This window comes from Phyllobates terribilis, unplaced genomic scaffold (assembly GCF_046119375.1).
Source record: "Phyllobates terribilis strain yellow unplaced genomic scaffold, ASM4611937v1 Scaffold_1__5_contigs__length_1240528914, whole genome shotgun sequence".
Classification (NCBI taxonomy): Eukaryota; Metazoa; Chordata; class Amphibia; order Anura; family Dendrobatidae; genus Phyllobates; species Phyllobates terribilis.
In genome coordinates this window covers 1,212,685,455-1,212,702,165 of record NW_027362761.1, presented here as the reverse complement: position 1 = coordinate 1,212,702,165, position 16,711 = coordinate 1,212,685,455, and the positions used below count along the sequence as shown (strand labels likewise).

Here is a 16,711-nt window from a genome sequence, read left to right as displayed (position 1 = left end):
CAGTCATGTGATCAGGTCAGTGCAGGTTATTACTGTGCAGTGCAGTCATGTGATCAGGTCAGTGCAGGTTATTACTGTGCAGTGCAGTCATGTGATCAGGTCAGTGCAGGTTATTACTGAGCAGTGCAGTCATGTGATCAGGTCAGTGCAGGTTATTACTGTGCAGTGCAGTCATGTGATCAGGTCAGTGCAGGTTATCACTGTGCAGTGCGGTCATGTGATCAGGTCAGTGCAGGTTATTACTGTGCAGTCATGTGATCAGGTCAGTGCAGGTTATTACTGTGCAGTGCAGTCATGTGATCAGGTCAGTGCAGGTTATTACTGTGCAGTGCAGTCATGTGATCAGGTCAGTGCAGGTTATTACTGTGCAGTGCGGTCAGGTGATCAGGTCAGTGCAGGTTATTACTGTGCAGTGCAGTCATGTGATCAGGTCAGTGCAGGTTATTACTGTGCAGTGCGGTCATGTGATCAGGTCAGTGCAGGTTATTACTGAGCAGTGCAGTCATGTGATCAGGTCAGTGCAGGTTATTACTGAGCAGTGCAGTCATGTGATCATTTCAGTGCAGGTTATTACTGTGCAGTGCGGTCATGTGATCAGGTCAGTGCAGATTATTACTGTGCAGTGCGGTCATGTGATCAGGTCAGTGCAGGTTATTACTGTGCAGTGCGGTCATGTGATCAGGTCAGTGCAGGTTATTACTGTGCAGTGCGGTCATGTGATCAGGTCAGTGCAGATTATTACTGTGCAGTGCAGTCATGTGATCAGGTCAGTGCAGGTTATTACTGTGCAGTGCAGTCATGTGATCAGGTCAGTGCAGGTTATTACTGTGCAGTGCAGTCATGTGATCAGGTCAGTGCAGGTTATTACTGTGTAGTGCGGTCATGTGATCAGGTCAGTTCAGGTTATTACTGTGCAGTGCGGTCATGTGATCAGGTCAGTGCAGGTTATTACTGTGCAGTGCGGTCATGTGATCAGGTCAGTGCAGATTATTACTGTGCAGTGCGGTCATGTGATCAGGTCAGTGCAGGTTATTACTGTGCAGTGCGGTCATGTGATCAGGTCAGTGCAGGTTATTACTGTGCAGTGCGGTCATGTGATCAGGTCAGTGCAGGTTATTACTGTGCAGTGCAGTCATGTGATCAGGTCAGTGCAGGTTATTACTGTGCAGTGCGGTCATGTGATCAGGTCAGTGCAGGTTATTACTGTGCAGTGCAGTCATGTGATCAGGTCAGTGCAGGTTATTACTGTGCAGTGCGGTCATGTGATCAGGTCAGTGCAGATTATTACTGTGCAGTGCGGTCATGTGATCAGGTCAGTGCAGATTATTACTGTGCAGTGCAGTCATGTGATCAGGTCAGTGCAGGTTATTACTGAGCAGTGCAGTCATGTGATCAGGTCAGTGCAGGTTATTACTGTGCAGTGCAGTCATGTGATCAGGTCAGTGCAGGTTATCACTGTGCAGTGCGGTCATGTGATCAGGTCAGTGCAGGTTATTACTGTGCAGTCATGTGATCAGGTCAGTGCAGGTTATTACTGTGCAGTGCAGTCATGTGATCAGGTCAGTGCAGGTTATTACTGTGCAGTGCAGTCATGTGATCAGGTCAGTGCAGGTTATTACTGTGCAGTGCGGTCAGGTGATCAGGTCAGTGCAGGTTATTACTGTGCAGTGCAGTCATGTGATCAGGTCAGTGCAGGTTATTACTGTGCAGTGCGGTCATGTGATCAGGTCAGTGCAGGTTATTACTGAGCAGTGCAGTCATGTGATCAGGTCAGTGCAGGTTATTACTGAGCAGTGCAGTCATGTGATCATTTCAGTGCAGGTTATTACTGTGCAGTGCGGTCATGTGATCAGGTCAGTGCAGATTATTACTGTGCAGTGCGGTCATGTGATCAGGTCAGTGCAGGTTATTACTGTGCAGTGCGGTCATGTGATCAGGTCAGTGCAGGTTATTACTGTGCAGTGCGGTCATGTGATCAGGTCAGTGCAGATTATTACTGTGCAGTGCAGTCATGTGATCAGGTCAGTGCAGGTTATTACTGTGCAGTGCAGTCATGTGATCAGGTCAGTGCAGGTTATTACTGTGCAGTGCAGTCATGTGATCAGGTCAGTGCAGGTTATTACTGTGTAGTGCGGTCATGTGATCAGGTCAGTTCAGGTTATTACTGTGCAGTGCGGTCATGTGATCAGGTCAGTGCAGGTTATTACTGTGCAGTGCGGTCATGTGATCAGGTCAGTGCAGATTATTACTGTGCAGTGCGGTCATGTGATCAGGTCAGTGCAGGTTATTACTGTGCAGTGCGGTCATGTGATCAGGTCAGTGCAGGTTATTACTGTGCAGTGCGGTCATGTGATCAGGTCAGTGCAGGTTATTACTGTGCAGTGCAGTCATGTGATCAGGTCAGTGCAGGTTATTACTGTGCAGTGCGGTCATGTGATCAGGTCAGTGCAGGTTATTACTGTGCAGTGCAGTCATGTGATCAGGTCAGTGCAGGTTATTACTGTGCAGTGCGGTCATGTGATCAGGTCAGTGCAGATTATTACTGTGCAGTGCGGTCATGTGATCAGGTCAGTGCAGATTATTACTGTGCAGTGCAGTCATGTGATCAGGTCAGTGCAGGTTATTACTGTGCAGTGCGGTCATGTGATCAGGTCAGTGCAGGTTATTACTGTGCAGTGCGGTCATGTGATCAGGTCAGTGCAGGTTATTACTGTGCAGTGCAGTCATGTGATCAGGTCAGTGTAGATTATTACTGTGCAGTGCAGTCATGTGATCAGGTCAGTGCAGGTTATTACTGTGCAGTGCAGTCATGTGATCAGGTCAGTGCAGGTTATTACTGTGCAGTGCAGTCATGTGATCAGGTCAGTGCAGGTTATTACTGAGCAGTGCAGTCATGTGATCAGGTCAGTGCAGGTTATTACTGTGCAGTGCAGTCATGTGATCAGGTCAGTGCAGGTTATTACTGTGCAGTGCGGTCATGTGATCAGGTCAGTGCAGGTTATTACTGTGCAGTCATGTGATCAGGTCAGTGCAGGTTATTACTGTGCAGTGCAGTCATGTGATCAGGTCAGTGCAGGTTATTACTGTGCAGTGCAGTCATGTGATCAGGTCAGTGCAGGTTATTACTGTGCAGTGCAGTCATGTGATCAGGTCAGTGCAGGTTATTACTGTGCAGTGCAGTCATGTGATCAGGTCAGTGCAGGTTATTACTGAGCAGTGCAGTCATGTGATCAGGTCAGTGCAGGTTATTACTGTGCAGTGCAGTCATGTGATCAGGTCAGTGCAGGTTATCACTGTGCAGTGCGGTCATGTGATCAGGTCAGTGCAGGTTATTACTGTGCAGTCATGTGATCAGGTCAGTGCAGGTTATTACTGTGCAGTGCAGTCATGTGATCAGGTCAGTGCAGGTTATTACTGTGCAGTGCAGTCATGTGATCAGGTCAGTGCAGGTTATTACTGTGCAGTGCGGTCAGGTGATCAGGTCAGTGCAGGTTATTACTGTGCAGTGCAGTCATGTGATCAGGTCAGTGCAGGTTATTACTGTGCAGTGCGGTCATGTGATCAGGTCAGTGCAGGTTATTACTGAGCAGTGCAGTCATGTGATCAGGTCAGTGCAGGTTATTACTGAGCAGTGCAGTCATGTGATCATTTCAGTGCAGGTTATTACTGTGCAGTGCGGTCATGTGATCAGGTCAGTGCAGATTATTACTGTGCAGTGCGGTCATGTGATCAGGTCAGTGCAGGTTATTACTGTGCAGTGCGGTCATGTGATCAGGTCAGTGCAGGTTATTACTGTGCAGTGCGGTCATGTGATCAGGTCAGTGCAGATTATTACTGTGCAGTGCAGTAATGTGATCAGGTCAGTGCAGGTTATTACTGTGCAGTGCAGTCATGTGATCAGGTCAGTGCAGGTTATTACTGTGCAGTGCAGTCATGTGATCAGGTCAGTGCAGGTTATTACTGTGTAGTGCGGTCATGTGATCAGGTCAGTTCAGGTTATTACTGTGCAGTGCGGTCATGTGATCAGGTCAGTGCAGGTTATTACTGTGCAGTGCGGTCATGTGATCAGGTCAGTGCAGATTATTACTGTGCAGTGCGGTCATGTGATCAGGTCAGTGCAGGTTATTACTGTGCAGTGCGGTCATGTGATCAGGTCAGTGCAGGTTATTACTGTGCAGTGCGGTCATGTGATCAGGTCAGTGCAGGTTATTACTGTGCAGTGCAGTCATGTGATCAGGTCAGTGCAGGTTATTACTGTGCAGTGCGGTCATGTGATCAGGTCAGTGCAGGTTATTACTGTGCAGTGCAGTCATGTGATCAGGTCAGTGCAGGTTATTACTGTGCAGTGCGGTCATGTGATCAGGTCAGTGCAGATTATTACTGTGCAGTGCGGTCATGTGATCAGGTCAGTGCAGATTATTACTGTGCAGTGCAGTCATGTGATCAGGTCAGTGCAGGTTATTACTGTGCAGTGCGGTCATGTGATCAGGTCAGTGCAGGTTATTACTGTGCAGTGCAGTCATGTGATCAGGTCAGTGCAGGTTATTACTGTGCAGTGCAGTCATGTGATCAGGTCAGTGTAGATTATTACTGTGCAGTGCAGTCATGTGATCAGGTCAGTGCAGGTTATTACTGTGCAGTGCAGTCATGTGATCAGGTCAGTGCAGGTTATTACTGTGCAGTGCAGTCATGTGATCAGGTCAGTGCAGGTTATTACTGAGCAGTGCAGTCATGTGATCAGGTCAGTGCAGGTTATTACTGTGCAGTGCAGTCATGTGATCAGGTCAGTGCAGGTTATTACTGTGCAGTGCGGTCATGTGATCAGGTCAGTGCAGGTTATTACTGTGCAGTCATGTGATCAGGTCAGTGCAGGTTATTACTGTGCAGTGCAGTCATGTGATCAGGTCAGTGCAGGTTATTACTGTGCAGTGCAGTCATGTGATCAGGTCAGTGCAGGTTATTACTGTGCAGTGCGGTCAGGTGATCAGGTCAGTGCAGGTTATTACTGTGCAGTGCAGTCATGTGATCAGGTCAGTGCAGGTTATTACTGTGCAGTGCGGTCATGTGATCAGGTCAGTGCAGGTTATTACTGAGCAGTGCAGTCATGTGATCAGGTCAGTGCAGGTTATTACTGAGCAGTGCAGTCATGTGATCAGGTCAGTGCAGGTTATTACTGTGCAGTGCGGTCATGTGATCAGGTCAGTGCAGATTATTACTGTGCAGTGCGGTCATGTGATCAGGTCAGTGCAGGTTATTACTGTGCAGTGCGGTCATGTGATCAGGTCAGTGCAGGTTATTACTGTGCAGTGCGGTCATGTGATCAGGTCAGTGCAGATTATTACTGTGCAGTGCAGTCATGTGATCAGGTCAGTGCAGGTTATTACTGTGCAGTGCAGTCATGTGATCAGGTCAGTGCACGTTATTACTGTGCAGTGCAGTCATGTGATCAGGTCAGTGCAGGTTATTACTGTGCAGTGCAGTCATGTGATCAGGTCAGTGCAGGTTATTACTGTGTAGTGCGGTCATGTGATCAGGTCAGTTCAGGTTATTACTGTGCAGTGCAGTCATGTGATCAGGTCAGTGCAGGTTATTACTGTGCAGTGCGGTCATGTGATCAGGTCAGTGCAGGTTATTACTGTGCAGTGCGGTCATGTGATCAGGTCAGTGCAGGTTATTACTGTGCAGTGCGGTCATGTGATCAGGTCAGTGCAGGTTATTACTGTGCAGTGCTTTCATGTGATCAGGTCAGTGCAGGTTATTACTGTGCAGTGCAGTCATGTGATCAGGTCAGTGCAGGTTATTACTGTGCAGTGCGGTCATGTGATCAGGTCAGTGCAGGTTATTACTGTGCAGTGCAGTCATGTGATCAGGTCAGTGCAGGTTATTACTGTGCAGTGCGGTCATGTGATCAGGTCAGTGCAGATTATTACTGTGCAGTGCGGTCATGTGATCAGGTCAGTGCAGATTATTACTGTGCAGTGCAGTCATGTGATCAGGTCAGTGCAGGTTATTACTGTGCAGTGCGGTCATGTGATCAGGTCAGTGCAGGTTATTACTGTGCAGTGCAGTCATGTGATCAGGTCAGTGCAGGTTATTACTGTGCAGTGCAGTCATGTGATCAGGTCAGTGCAGATTATTACTGTGCAGTGCAGTCATGTGATCAGGTCAGTGCAGGTTATTACTGTGCAGTGCAGTCATGTGATCAGGTCAGTGCAGGTTATTACTGTGCAGTGCAGTCATGTGATCAGGTCAGTGCAGGTTATTACTGAGCAGTGCAGTCATGTGATCAGGTCAGTGCAGGTTATTACTGTGCAGTGCAGTCATGTGATCAGGTCAGTGCAGGTTATTACTGTGCAGTGCGGTCATGTGATCAGGTCAGTGCAGGTTATTACTGTGCAGTCATGTGATCAGGTCAGTGCAGGTTATTACTGTGCAGTGCAGTCATGTGATCAGGTCAGTGCAGGTTATTACTGTGCAGTGCAGTCATGTGATCAGGTCAGTGCAGGTTATTACTGTGCAGTGCGGTCAGGTGATCAGGTCAGTGCAGGTTATTACTGTGCAGTGCAGTCATGTGATCAGGTCAGTGCAGGTTATTACTGTGCAGTGCAGTCATGTGATCAGGTCAGTGCAGGTTATTACTGTGCAGTGCAGTCATGTGATCAGGTCAGTGCAGGTTATTACTGTGCAGTGCAGTCATGTGATCAGGTCAGTGCAGGTTATTACTGTGCAGTGCAGTCATGTGATCAGGTTAGTGCAGGTTATTACTGTGCAGTGCAGTCATGTGATCAGGTCAGTGCATGGTATTACTGTGCAGTGCAGTCATGTGATCAGGTTAGTGCAGGTTATTTCTGTGCAGTGCAGTCATGTGATCAGGTCAGTGCAGGTTATTACTGTGCAGTGCAGTCATGTGATCAGGTTAGTGCAGGTTATTACTGTGCAGTGCAGTCATTTGATTAGGTCAGTGCAGGTTATTACTGTGCAGTGCAGTCATGTGATCAGGTCAGTTCAGGTTATTACTGTGCAGTGCAGTCATGTGATCAGGTCAGTGCAGGTTATTACTGAGCAGTGCAGTCATGTGATCAGGTCAGTGCAGGTTATTACTGAGCAGTGCAGTCATGTGATCAGGTCAGTGCAGGTTATTACTGAGCAGTGCAGTCATGTGATCAGGTCAGTGCAGGTTATTACTGAGCAGTGCAGTCATGTGATCAGGTCAGTGCAGGTTATTACTGTGCAGTGCGGTCATGTGATCAGGTCAGTGCAGGTTATTACTGTGCAGTGCAGTCATGTGATCAAGTCAGTGCAGGTTATTGCTGAGCAGTGCAGTCATATGATCAGGTCAGTGCAGGTTATTACTGAGCAGTGCAGTCATGTGATCAGGTCAGTGCAGGTTATTACTGTGCAGTGCAGTCATGTGATCAGGTCAGTGCAGGTTATTACTGTGCAGTGCAGTCATGTGATCAGGTCAGTGCAGGTTATTACTGTGCAGTGCGGTCATGTGATCAGGTCAGTGCAGGTTATTACTGTGCAGTGCGGTCATGTGATCAGGTCAGTGCAGGTTATTACTGTGCAGTGCAGTCATGTGATCAGGTCAGTGCAGGTTATTACTGTGCAGTGCAGTCATGTGATCAGGTCAGTGCAGGTTATTACTGTGCAGTGCAGTCATGTGATCAGGTCAGTGCAGGTTATTACTGTGCAGTGCGGTCATGTGATCAGGTCAGTGCATGTTATTACTGTGCAGTGCAGTCATGTGATCAGGTCAGTGCAGGTTATTACTGTGCAGTGCAGTCATGTGATCAGGTTAGTGCAGGTTATTACTGTGCAGTGCAGTCATGTGATCAGGTTAGTGCAGGTTATTACTGTGCAGTGCAGTCATGTGATCAGGTCAGTGCAGGTTATTACTGTGCAGTGCAGTCATGTGATCAGGTCAGTGCAGGTTATTACTGTGCAGTGCAGTCATGTGATCAGGTCAGTGCAGGTTATTACTGTGCAGTGCAGTCATGTGATCAGGTCAGTGCAGGCTATTACTGTGCAGTGCAGTCAGGTGATCAGGTCAGTGCAGGTTATTACTGTGCAGTGCAGTCATGTGATCATGTCAGTGCAGGTTATTACTGTGCAGTGCAGTCATGTGATCAGGTCAGTGCAGGTTATTACTGTGCAGTGCAGTCATGTGATCAGGTCAGTGCAGGTTATTACTGTGCAGTGCAGTCATATGATCAGGTCAGTGCAGGTTATTACTGTGCAGTGCAGTCATGTGATCAGGTCAGTGCAGGTTATTACTGTGCAGTGCAGTCATGTGATCAGGTTAGTGCAGGTTATTACTGTGCAGTGCAGTCATGTGATCAGGTCAGTGCATGTTATTACTGTGCAGTGCAGTCATGTGATCAGGTTAGTGCAGTTTATTTCTGTGCAGTGCAGTCATGTGATCAGGTCAGTGCAGGTTATTACTGTGCAGTGCAGTCATGTGATCAGGTTAGTGCAGGTTATTACTGTGCAGTGCAGTCATGTGATTAGGTCAGTGCAGGTTATTACTGTGCAGTGCAGTCATGTGATCAGGTCAGTTCAGGTTATTACTGTGCAGTGCAGTCATGTGATCAGGTCAGTGCAGGTTATTACTGTGCAGTGCGGTCATGTGATCAGGTCAGTGCAGGTTATTACTGTGCAGTGCAGTCATGTGATCAGGTCAGTGCAGGTTATTACTGTGCAGTGCAGTGATGTGATCAGGTCAGTGCAGGTTATTACTGAGCAGTGCAGTCATGTGATCAGGTCAGTGCAGGTTATTACTGTGCAGTGCAGTCATGTGATCAGGTCAGTGCAGGTTATTACTGTGCAGTGCAGTCATGTGATCAGGTCAGTGCAGGTTATTACTGAGCAGTGCAGTCATGTGATCAGGTCAGTGCAGGTTATTACTGAGCAGTGCAGTCATGTGATCAGGTCAGTGCAGGTTATTACTGAGCAGTGCAGTCATGTGATCAGGTCAGTGCAGGTTATTACTGAGCAGTGCAGTCATGTGATCAGGTCAGTGCAGGTTATTACTGAGCAGTGCAGTCATGTGATCAGGTCAGTGCAGGTTATTACTGTGCAGTGCGGTCATGTGATCAGGTCAGTGCAGGTTATTACTGTGCAGTGCAGTCATGTGATCAGGTCAGTGCAGGTTATTACTGTGCAGTGCAGTCATGTGATCAGGTCAGTGCAGGTTATTACTGTGCAGTGCGGTCATGTGATCAGGTCAGTGCAGATTATTACTGTGCAGTGCGATCATGTGATCAGGTCAGTGCAGATTATTACTGTGCAGTGCAGTCATGTGATCAGGTCAGTGCAGGTTATTACTGTGCAGTGCGGTCATGTGATCAGGTCAGTGCAGGTTATTACTGTGCAGTGCAGTCATGTGATCAGGTCAGTGCAGGTTATTACTGTGCAGTGCAGTCATGTGATCAGGTCAGTGCAGGTTATTACTGTGCAGTGCAGTCATGTGATCAGGTCAGTGCAGGTTATTACTGTGCAGTGCAGTCATGTGATCAGGTCAGTGCAGGTAATTACTGTGCAGTGCAGTGATGTGATCAGGTCAGTGCAGGTTATTACTGAGCAGTGCAGTCATGTGATCAGGTCAGTGCAGGTTATTACTGTGCAGTGCAGTCATGTGATCAGGTCAGTGCAGGTTATTACTGAGCAGTGCAGTCATGTGATCAGGTCAGTGCAGGTTATTGCTGAGCAGTGCAGTCATGTGATCAGGTCAGTGCAGGTTATTACTGAGCAGTGCAGTCATGTGATCAGGTCAGTGCAGGTTATTACTGAGCAGTGCAGTCATGTGATCAGGTCAGTGCAGGTTATTACTGAGCAGTGCAGTCATGTGATCAGGTCAGTGCAGGTTATTACTGAGCAGTGCAGTCATGTGATCAGGTCAGTGCAGGTTATTACTGTGCAGTGCGGTCATGTGATCAGGTCAGTGCAGGTTATTACTGTGCAGTGCAGTCATGTGATCAGGTCAGTGCAGGTTATTACTGTGCAGTGCAGTCATGTGATCAGGTCAGTGCAGGTTATTACTGTGCAGTGCGGTCATGTGATCAGGTCAGTGCAGATTATTACTGTGCAGTGCGGTCATGTGATCAGGTCAGTGCAGATTATTACTGTGCAGTGCGGTCATGTGATCAGGTCAGTGCAGATTATTACTGTGCAGTGCAGTCATGTGATCAGGTCAGTGCAGGTTATTACTGTGCAGTGCGGTCATGTGATCAGGTCAGTGCAGGTTATTACTGTGCAGTGCAGTCATGTGATCAGGTCAGTGCAGGTTATTACTGTGCAGTGCGGTCATGTGATCAGCTCAGTGCAGATTATTACTGTGCAGTGGGTCATGTGATCAGGTCAGTGCAGATTATTACTGTGCAGTGCAGTCATGTGATCAGGTCAGTGCAGGTTATTACTGTGTAGTGCGGTCATGTGATCAGGTCAGTGCAGGTTATTACTGTGCAGTGCGGTCATGTGATCAGCTCAGTGCAGATTATTACTGTGCAGTGCGGTCATGTGATCAGGTCAGTGCAGATTATTACTGTGCAGTGCAGTCATGTGATCAGGTCAGTGCAGGTTATTACTGTGCAGTGCTGTCATGTGATCAGGTCAGTGCAGGTTATTACTGTGCATTGCAGTCATGTGATCAGGTCAGTGCAGGTTATTACTGTGCAGTGCCGTGATGTGATCAGCTCAGTGCAGATTATTACTGTGCAGTGGGTCATGTGATCAGGTCAGTACAGATTATTACTGTGCAATACGATCATGTAATTAGGTCAGTGCAGGTTATTACTGAGCAGTGCAGTCATGTGATCAGGTCAGTGCAGGTTATTACTGTGCAGTGCAGTCATGTCATCAGGTTATTGCAGGTTATTACTGTGCAGTGCAGTCATGTGATCAGGTCAGTGCAGGTTATTACTGTGCAGTGCAGTCATGTGATCAGGTCAGTGCAGGTTATTACTGTGCAGTGCCGTCATGTGATCAGCTCAGTGCAGATTATTACTGTGCAGTGGGTCATGTGATCAGGTCAGTGCAGATTATTACTGTGCAGTGCAGTGATGTGATCAGGTCAGTGCAGGTTATTACTGTGCAGTGCAGTCATGTGATCAGGTCAGTGCAGATTATTACTGTGCAGTGCGGTCATGTGATTAAGTCAGTGCAGATTATTACTGTGCAGTGCGGTCATATGATCAGGTCAGTGCAGATTATTACTGTGCAGTGCAGTCATGTGATCAGGTCAATGTAGGTTATTACTGTGCAGTGCGGTCATGTGATCAGGTCAGTGCAGATTATTACTGTGCAGTGCAGTCATGTGATCAGGTCAGTGCAGATTATTACTGTGCAATACGATCATGTAATTAGGTCAGTGCAGGTTATTACTGAGCAGTGCAGTCATGTGATCAGGTCAGTGCAAGTTATTACTGTGCAGTGCAGTCATGTGATCAGGTCAGTGCAGATTATTACTGTGCAGTGCAGTCATGTGATCAGGTCAGTGCAGGTTATTACTGTGCAGTGCAGTCATGTGATCAGGTCAGTGCAGGTTATTACTGTGCAGTGCAGTCATGTGATCAGGTCAGTGCAGGTTATTACTGAGCAGTGCAGTCATGTGATCAGGTCAGTGCAGGTTATTACTGTGCAGTGCAGTCATGTGATCAGGTCAGTGCAGGTTATTACTGTGCAGTGCGGTCATGTGATCAGGTCAGTGCAGGTTATTACTGTGCAGTCATGTGATCAGGTCAGTGCAGGTTATTACTGTGCAGTGCAGTCATGTGATCAGGTCAGTGCAGGTTATTACTGTGCAGTGCAGTCATGTGATCAGGTCAGTGCAGGTTATTACTGTGCAGTGCGGTCATGTGATCAGGTCAGTGCAGGTTATTACTGTGCAGTGCAGTCATGTGATCAGGTCAGTGCAGGTTATTACTGTGCAGTGCAGTCATGTGATCAGGTCAGTGCAGGTTATTACTGTGCAGTGCAGTCATGTGATCAGGTTATTGCAGGTTATTACTGTGCAGTGCAGTCATGTGATCAGGTCAGTGCATGTTATTACTGTGCAGTGCAGTCATGTGATCAGGTTAGTGCAGGTTATTTCTGTGCAGTGCAGTCATGTGATCAGGTCAGTGCAGGTTATTACTTTGCAGTGCAGTCATGTGATCAGGTTAGTGCAGGTTATTACTGTGCAGTGCAGTCATTTGATTAGGTCAGTGCAGGTTATTACTGTGCAGTGCAGTCATGTGATCAGGTCAGTTCAGGTTATTACTGTGCAGTGCAGTCATGTGATCAGGTCAGTTCAGGTTATTACTGTGCAGTGCGGTCATGTGATCAGGTCAGTACAGGTTATTACTGTGCAGTGCAGTCATGTGATCAGGTCAGTGCAGGTTATTACTGTGCAGTGATGTGATCAGGTCAGTGCAGGTTATTACTGAGCAGTGCAGTCATGTGATCAGGTCAGTGCAGGTTATTACTGTGCAGTGCAGTCATGTGATCAGGTCAGTGCAGGTTATTACTGAGCAGTGCAGTCATGTGATCAGGTCAGTGCAGGTTATTACTGAGCAGTGCAGTCATGTGATCAGGTCAGTGCAGGTTATTACTGAGCAGTGCAGTCATGTGATCAGGTCAGTGCAGGTTATTACTGAGCAGTGCAGTCATGTGATCAGGTCAGTGCAGGTTATTACTGAGCAGTGCAGTCATGTGATCAGGTCAGTGCAGGTTATTACTGTGCAGTGCGGTCATGTGATCAGGTCAGTGCAGGTTATTACTGTGCAGTGCAGTCATGTGATCAAGTCAGTGCAGGTTATTACTGAGCAGTGCAGTCATGTGATCAGGTCAGTGCAGGTTATTACTGAGCAGTGCAGTCATGTGATCAGGTCAGTGCAGGTTATTACTGTGCAGTGCAGTCATGTGATCAGGTCAGTGCAGGTTATTACTGTGCAGTGCAGTCATGTGATCAGGTCAGTGCAGGTTATTACTGTGCAGTGCGGTCATGTGATCAGGTCAGTGCAGGTTATTACTGTGCAGTGCAGTCATGTGATCAGGTCAGTGCAGGTTATTACTGTGCAGTGCAGTCATGTGATCAGGTCAGTGCAGGTTATTACTGTGCAGTGCAGTCATGTGATCAGGTCAGTGCAGGTTATTACTGTGCAGTGCAGTCATGTGATCAGGTCAGTGCAGGTTATTACTGTGCAGTGCGGTCATGTGATCAGGTCAGTGCAGGTTATTACTGTGCAGTGCAGTCATGTGATCAGGTCAGTGCAGGTTATTACTGTGCAGTGCAGTCATGTGATCAGGTCAGTGCAGGTTATTACTGTGCAGTGCGGTCATGTGATCAGGTCAGTGCAGGTTATTACTGTGCAGTGCAGTCATGTGATCAGGTCAGTGCAGGTTATTACTGTGCAGTGCGGTCATGTGATCAGGTCAGTGCAGGTTATTACTGTGCAGTGCAGTCATGTGATCAGGTTTGTGCAGGTTATTACTGTGCAGTGCAGTCATGTGATCAGGTCAGTGCAGGTTATTACTGTGCAGTGCGGTCATGTGATCAGGTCAGTGCAGGTTATTACTGTGCAGTGCAGTCATGTGATCAGGTCAGTGCAGGTTATTACTGTGCAGTGCAGTCATGTGATCAGGTCAGTGCAGGTTATTACTGTGCAGTGCAGTCATGTGATCAGGTCAGTGCAGGTTATTACTGTGCAGTGCAGTCATGTGATCAGGTCAGTGTAGGTTATTACTGTGCAGTGCGGTCATGTGATCAGGTCAGTGCAGGTTATTACTGTGCAGTGCAGTCATGTGATCAGGTCAGTGCAGGTTATTACTGTGCAGTGCGGTCATGTGATCAGGTCAGTGCAGGTTATTATTGTGCAGTGCAGTCATGTGATCAGGTCAGTGCAGGTTATTACTGTGCAGTGCAGTCATGTGATCAGGTCAGTGCAGGTTATTACTGAGCAGTGCAGTCATGTGATCAGGTCAGTGCAGGTTATTACTGTGCAGTGCGGTCATGTGATCAGGTCAGTGTAGGTTATTACTGTGCAGTGTGATTATGTATACTGATGAGAGAAATTCCACCGATTAGTAATTAATTGTTATCTTTCTATTTTATAGGGTGGAGTAACTGACGACAAAAGTGATGATGGAAGATACTCGAGTGCTCTCAGCTTAGGAGTGAATCGGCCGACGATTTCCTGCATTTATGATTGTCAGTGCGGTTTTGTGTAACTTTTTCACGACTCCATCATTTTCTAAGCAAAAAATGGGTGGAAATTATTAACGGATGTGTATTTTCTGTTATTATGCAGTAGATGCTGGTTCTGCGATTTGTGTGTTATATAATCGGCTGCTCCCTTCTCTCCCGTTACAGATGGGAACCGCTACCATTTACGCTGCTACCTCTACCAAGCCCGTAACCTGATCCCTATGGACAAAGACAGTTTTTCAGGTGAGACCGCCATTAGTGACATTGACAATGACTGTGAACTTCCAACATCCAAACGGGTATTCCCACAATCACAGTGTGGTCTTACAATAATACACATATATATTTATTCACTTGTGCCAATATAACCCATTTATCCATCATCACCCCTCCCAGGCTCTATTTAGTCCCCAGCTGCCCTTGGGACTGTCCTGTAGTTCCAGGGGTCCAGGTCCATCCTGCACAGAGCAGTCTCTCTATCAGCTGCTTCCTGCCAGCAGAACTGTGCTGTTTCTATAACTGTGCTTCTCCTGTGGGGGATGATGTCACAGAGAGGGGCTTAGCCTCCTCATTACAGTGCAGCCAGGAAGCAGTGATGTGAGTGTGTGCAGGTACCTAAGAGGAGTGATATACTGCCGGCTGGATTGTAAACAGGGGCTGAGAAGAGAGATATACTGCAGGAAAGGGTTCTGTATGCAGGGAGCTGAGAGGAGAGATATACCGCAAGTTGGGACTGTAGATAGAGGGGCTGACAGGAGCAATGTACTGTGGAAAAGGCCGTATACAGGGGCTGTGTACATATATTAAATTGCTTATCCTGTACTGACCCTGAGTTACATCCTGTATTATCCTCCAGAGCTGCACTCACTATTCTGCTGGTGCAGTCACTGTGTACATACATTACATTACTGATCCTGAGTTACATCCTGTATTATACTCCAGAGCTGCACTCACTATTCTGCTGGTGCAGTCACTGTGTACATACATTACATTACTGATCCTGAGTTACATCCTGTATTATACTCCAGAGCTGCACTCACTATTCTGCTGGTGCAGTCACTGTGTACATACATTACATTACTGATCCTGAGTTACATCCTGTATTATACTCCAGAGCTGCACTCACTATTCTGCTGGTGCAGTCACTGTGTACATACATTACATTACTGATCCTGTACTGATCCTGAGTTACATCCTGTATTATACTCCAGAGCTGCACTCACTATTCTGCTGGTGCAGTCACTGTGTACATACATTACATTACTGATCCTGAGTTACCTCCTGTATTATACTCCAGAGCTGCACTCACTATTCTGCTGGTGCAGTCACTGTGTACATACATTACATTACTGATCCTGTACTGATCCTGAGTTACATCCTGTATTATACTCCAGAGCTGCACTCACTATTCTACTGGTGCAGTCACTGTGTACATACATTACATTACTGATCCTGTACTGATCCTGAGTTACATCCTGTATTATACCCCAGAGCTGCACTCACTATTCTGCTGGTGCAGTCACTGTGTACAGACATTACATTACTGATCCTGAGTTACATCCTGTATTATACTTCAGAGCTGCACTCACTATTCTGCTGGTGCAGTCACTGTGTACATACATTACATTACTGATCCTGAGTTACATCCTGTATTATACTCCAGAGCTGCACTCACTATTCTGCTGGTGCAGTCACTGTGTACATACATTACATTACTGATCCTGAGTTACATCCTGTAGATCTTTTATTATAAAAATGAAAAAAACATAACAATAATAATAACAGAAACATAACAAAATTAATAATCACAAAATAAACAATGTAATGAACTGGTCCAGCCGCTCCCTCTCTCCTCACACACATATTATACATATATACACAATAATAACAACTTTCACTGTGACATCTGGTCCAGTTACCAAACAAATAATAACAATATAATAAGTAAAATAAACAATAGCCGACAAAAATATATACAAACTAATATATACATATACGTTTTTTTTTTTTAATTAATATAAAATAAATACTAACTATACAAATATATACAAGACAAAACAAAACCCCCCACACTCGAGCCCACCAGTCCCTCCCCGGCACTGACCTGAGAGCTGGTCCTGCGCCTCATGCCTCAGTCCATGTCCAACGTCCATAGGCCAGATCAGGCAGTGCCAGTTTTTCACCCAAATAACCAGTGTCCCACAAGATGAACCCACCTCCCCCCTTTTCCCTCCACCCAACCTAACACCTCCACCCAAACCCATATATACAATATATACAGAAACAAACAATACAATAACCACAACTGACAAAGCCCAAGTTCGGCGCCTACAGCCCTACATCACTGTCTACTGATCAATAAAACAAAAATCTATGGTGTCAGCAGCAGCCCACCACCAGGAGAGGAGATGACCAGACTAGGGCACACTAAAAGAAAAGCCCCTCCAGAGGAGAGCGGCCCTCCGTGTACCCAGTCTCTCATACTCCAGAGAACGCACCTTCACCAGGTCACCGAGTATGGTCCTA

The 16,711-nt window shown here is 46.8% G+C and overlaps 1 protein-coding gene across 8 annotated transcripts in view; it reads left to right on the top strand.

Moving 5' to 3' along the window:
• DYSF (dysferlin) overlaps positions 1 to 16,711 on the top strand; it is a 680,318-nt gene that overhangs the window by 521,741 nt on the left and 141,866 nt on the right. For all 8 annotated transcript variants that reach the window (XM_073649582.1, XM_073649538.1, XM_073649547.1 and 5 more), the window contains 2 exons: positions 14,095 to 14,188; positions 14,351 to 14,428. In XM_073649582.1, the coding sequence (XP_073505683.1) occupies positions 14,095 to 14,188; positions 14,351 to 14,428 (172 nt within the window). The remainder of the gene's footprint in view (positions 1 to 14,094; positions 14,189 to 14,350; positions 14,429 to 16,711) is intronic.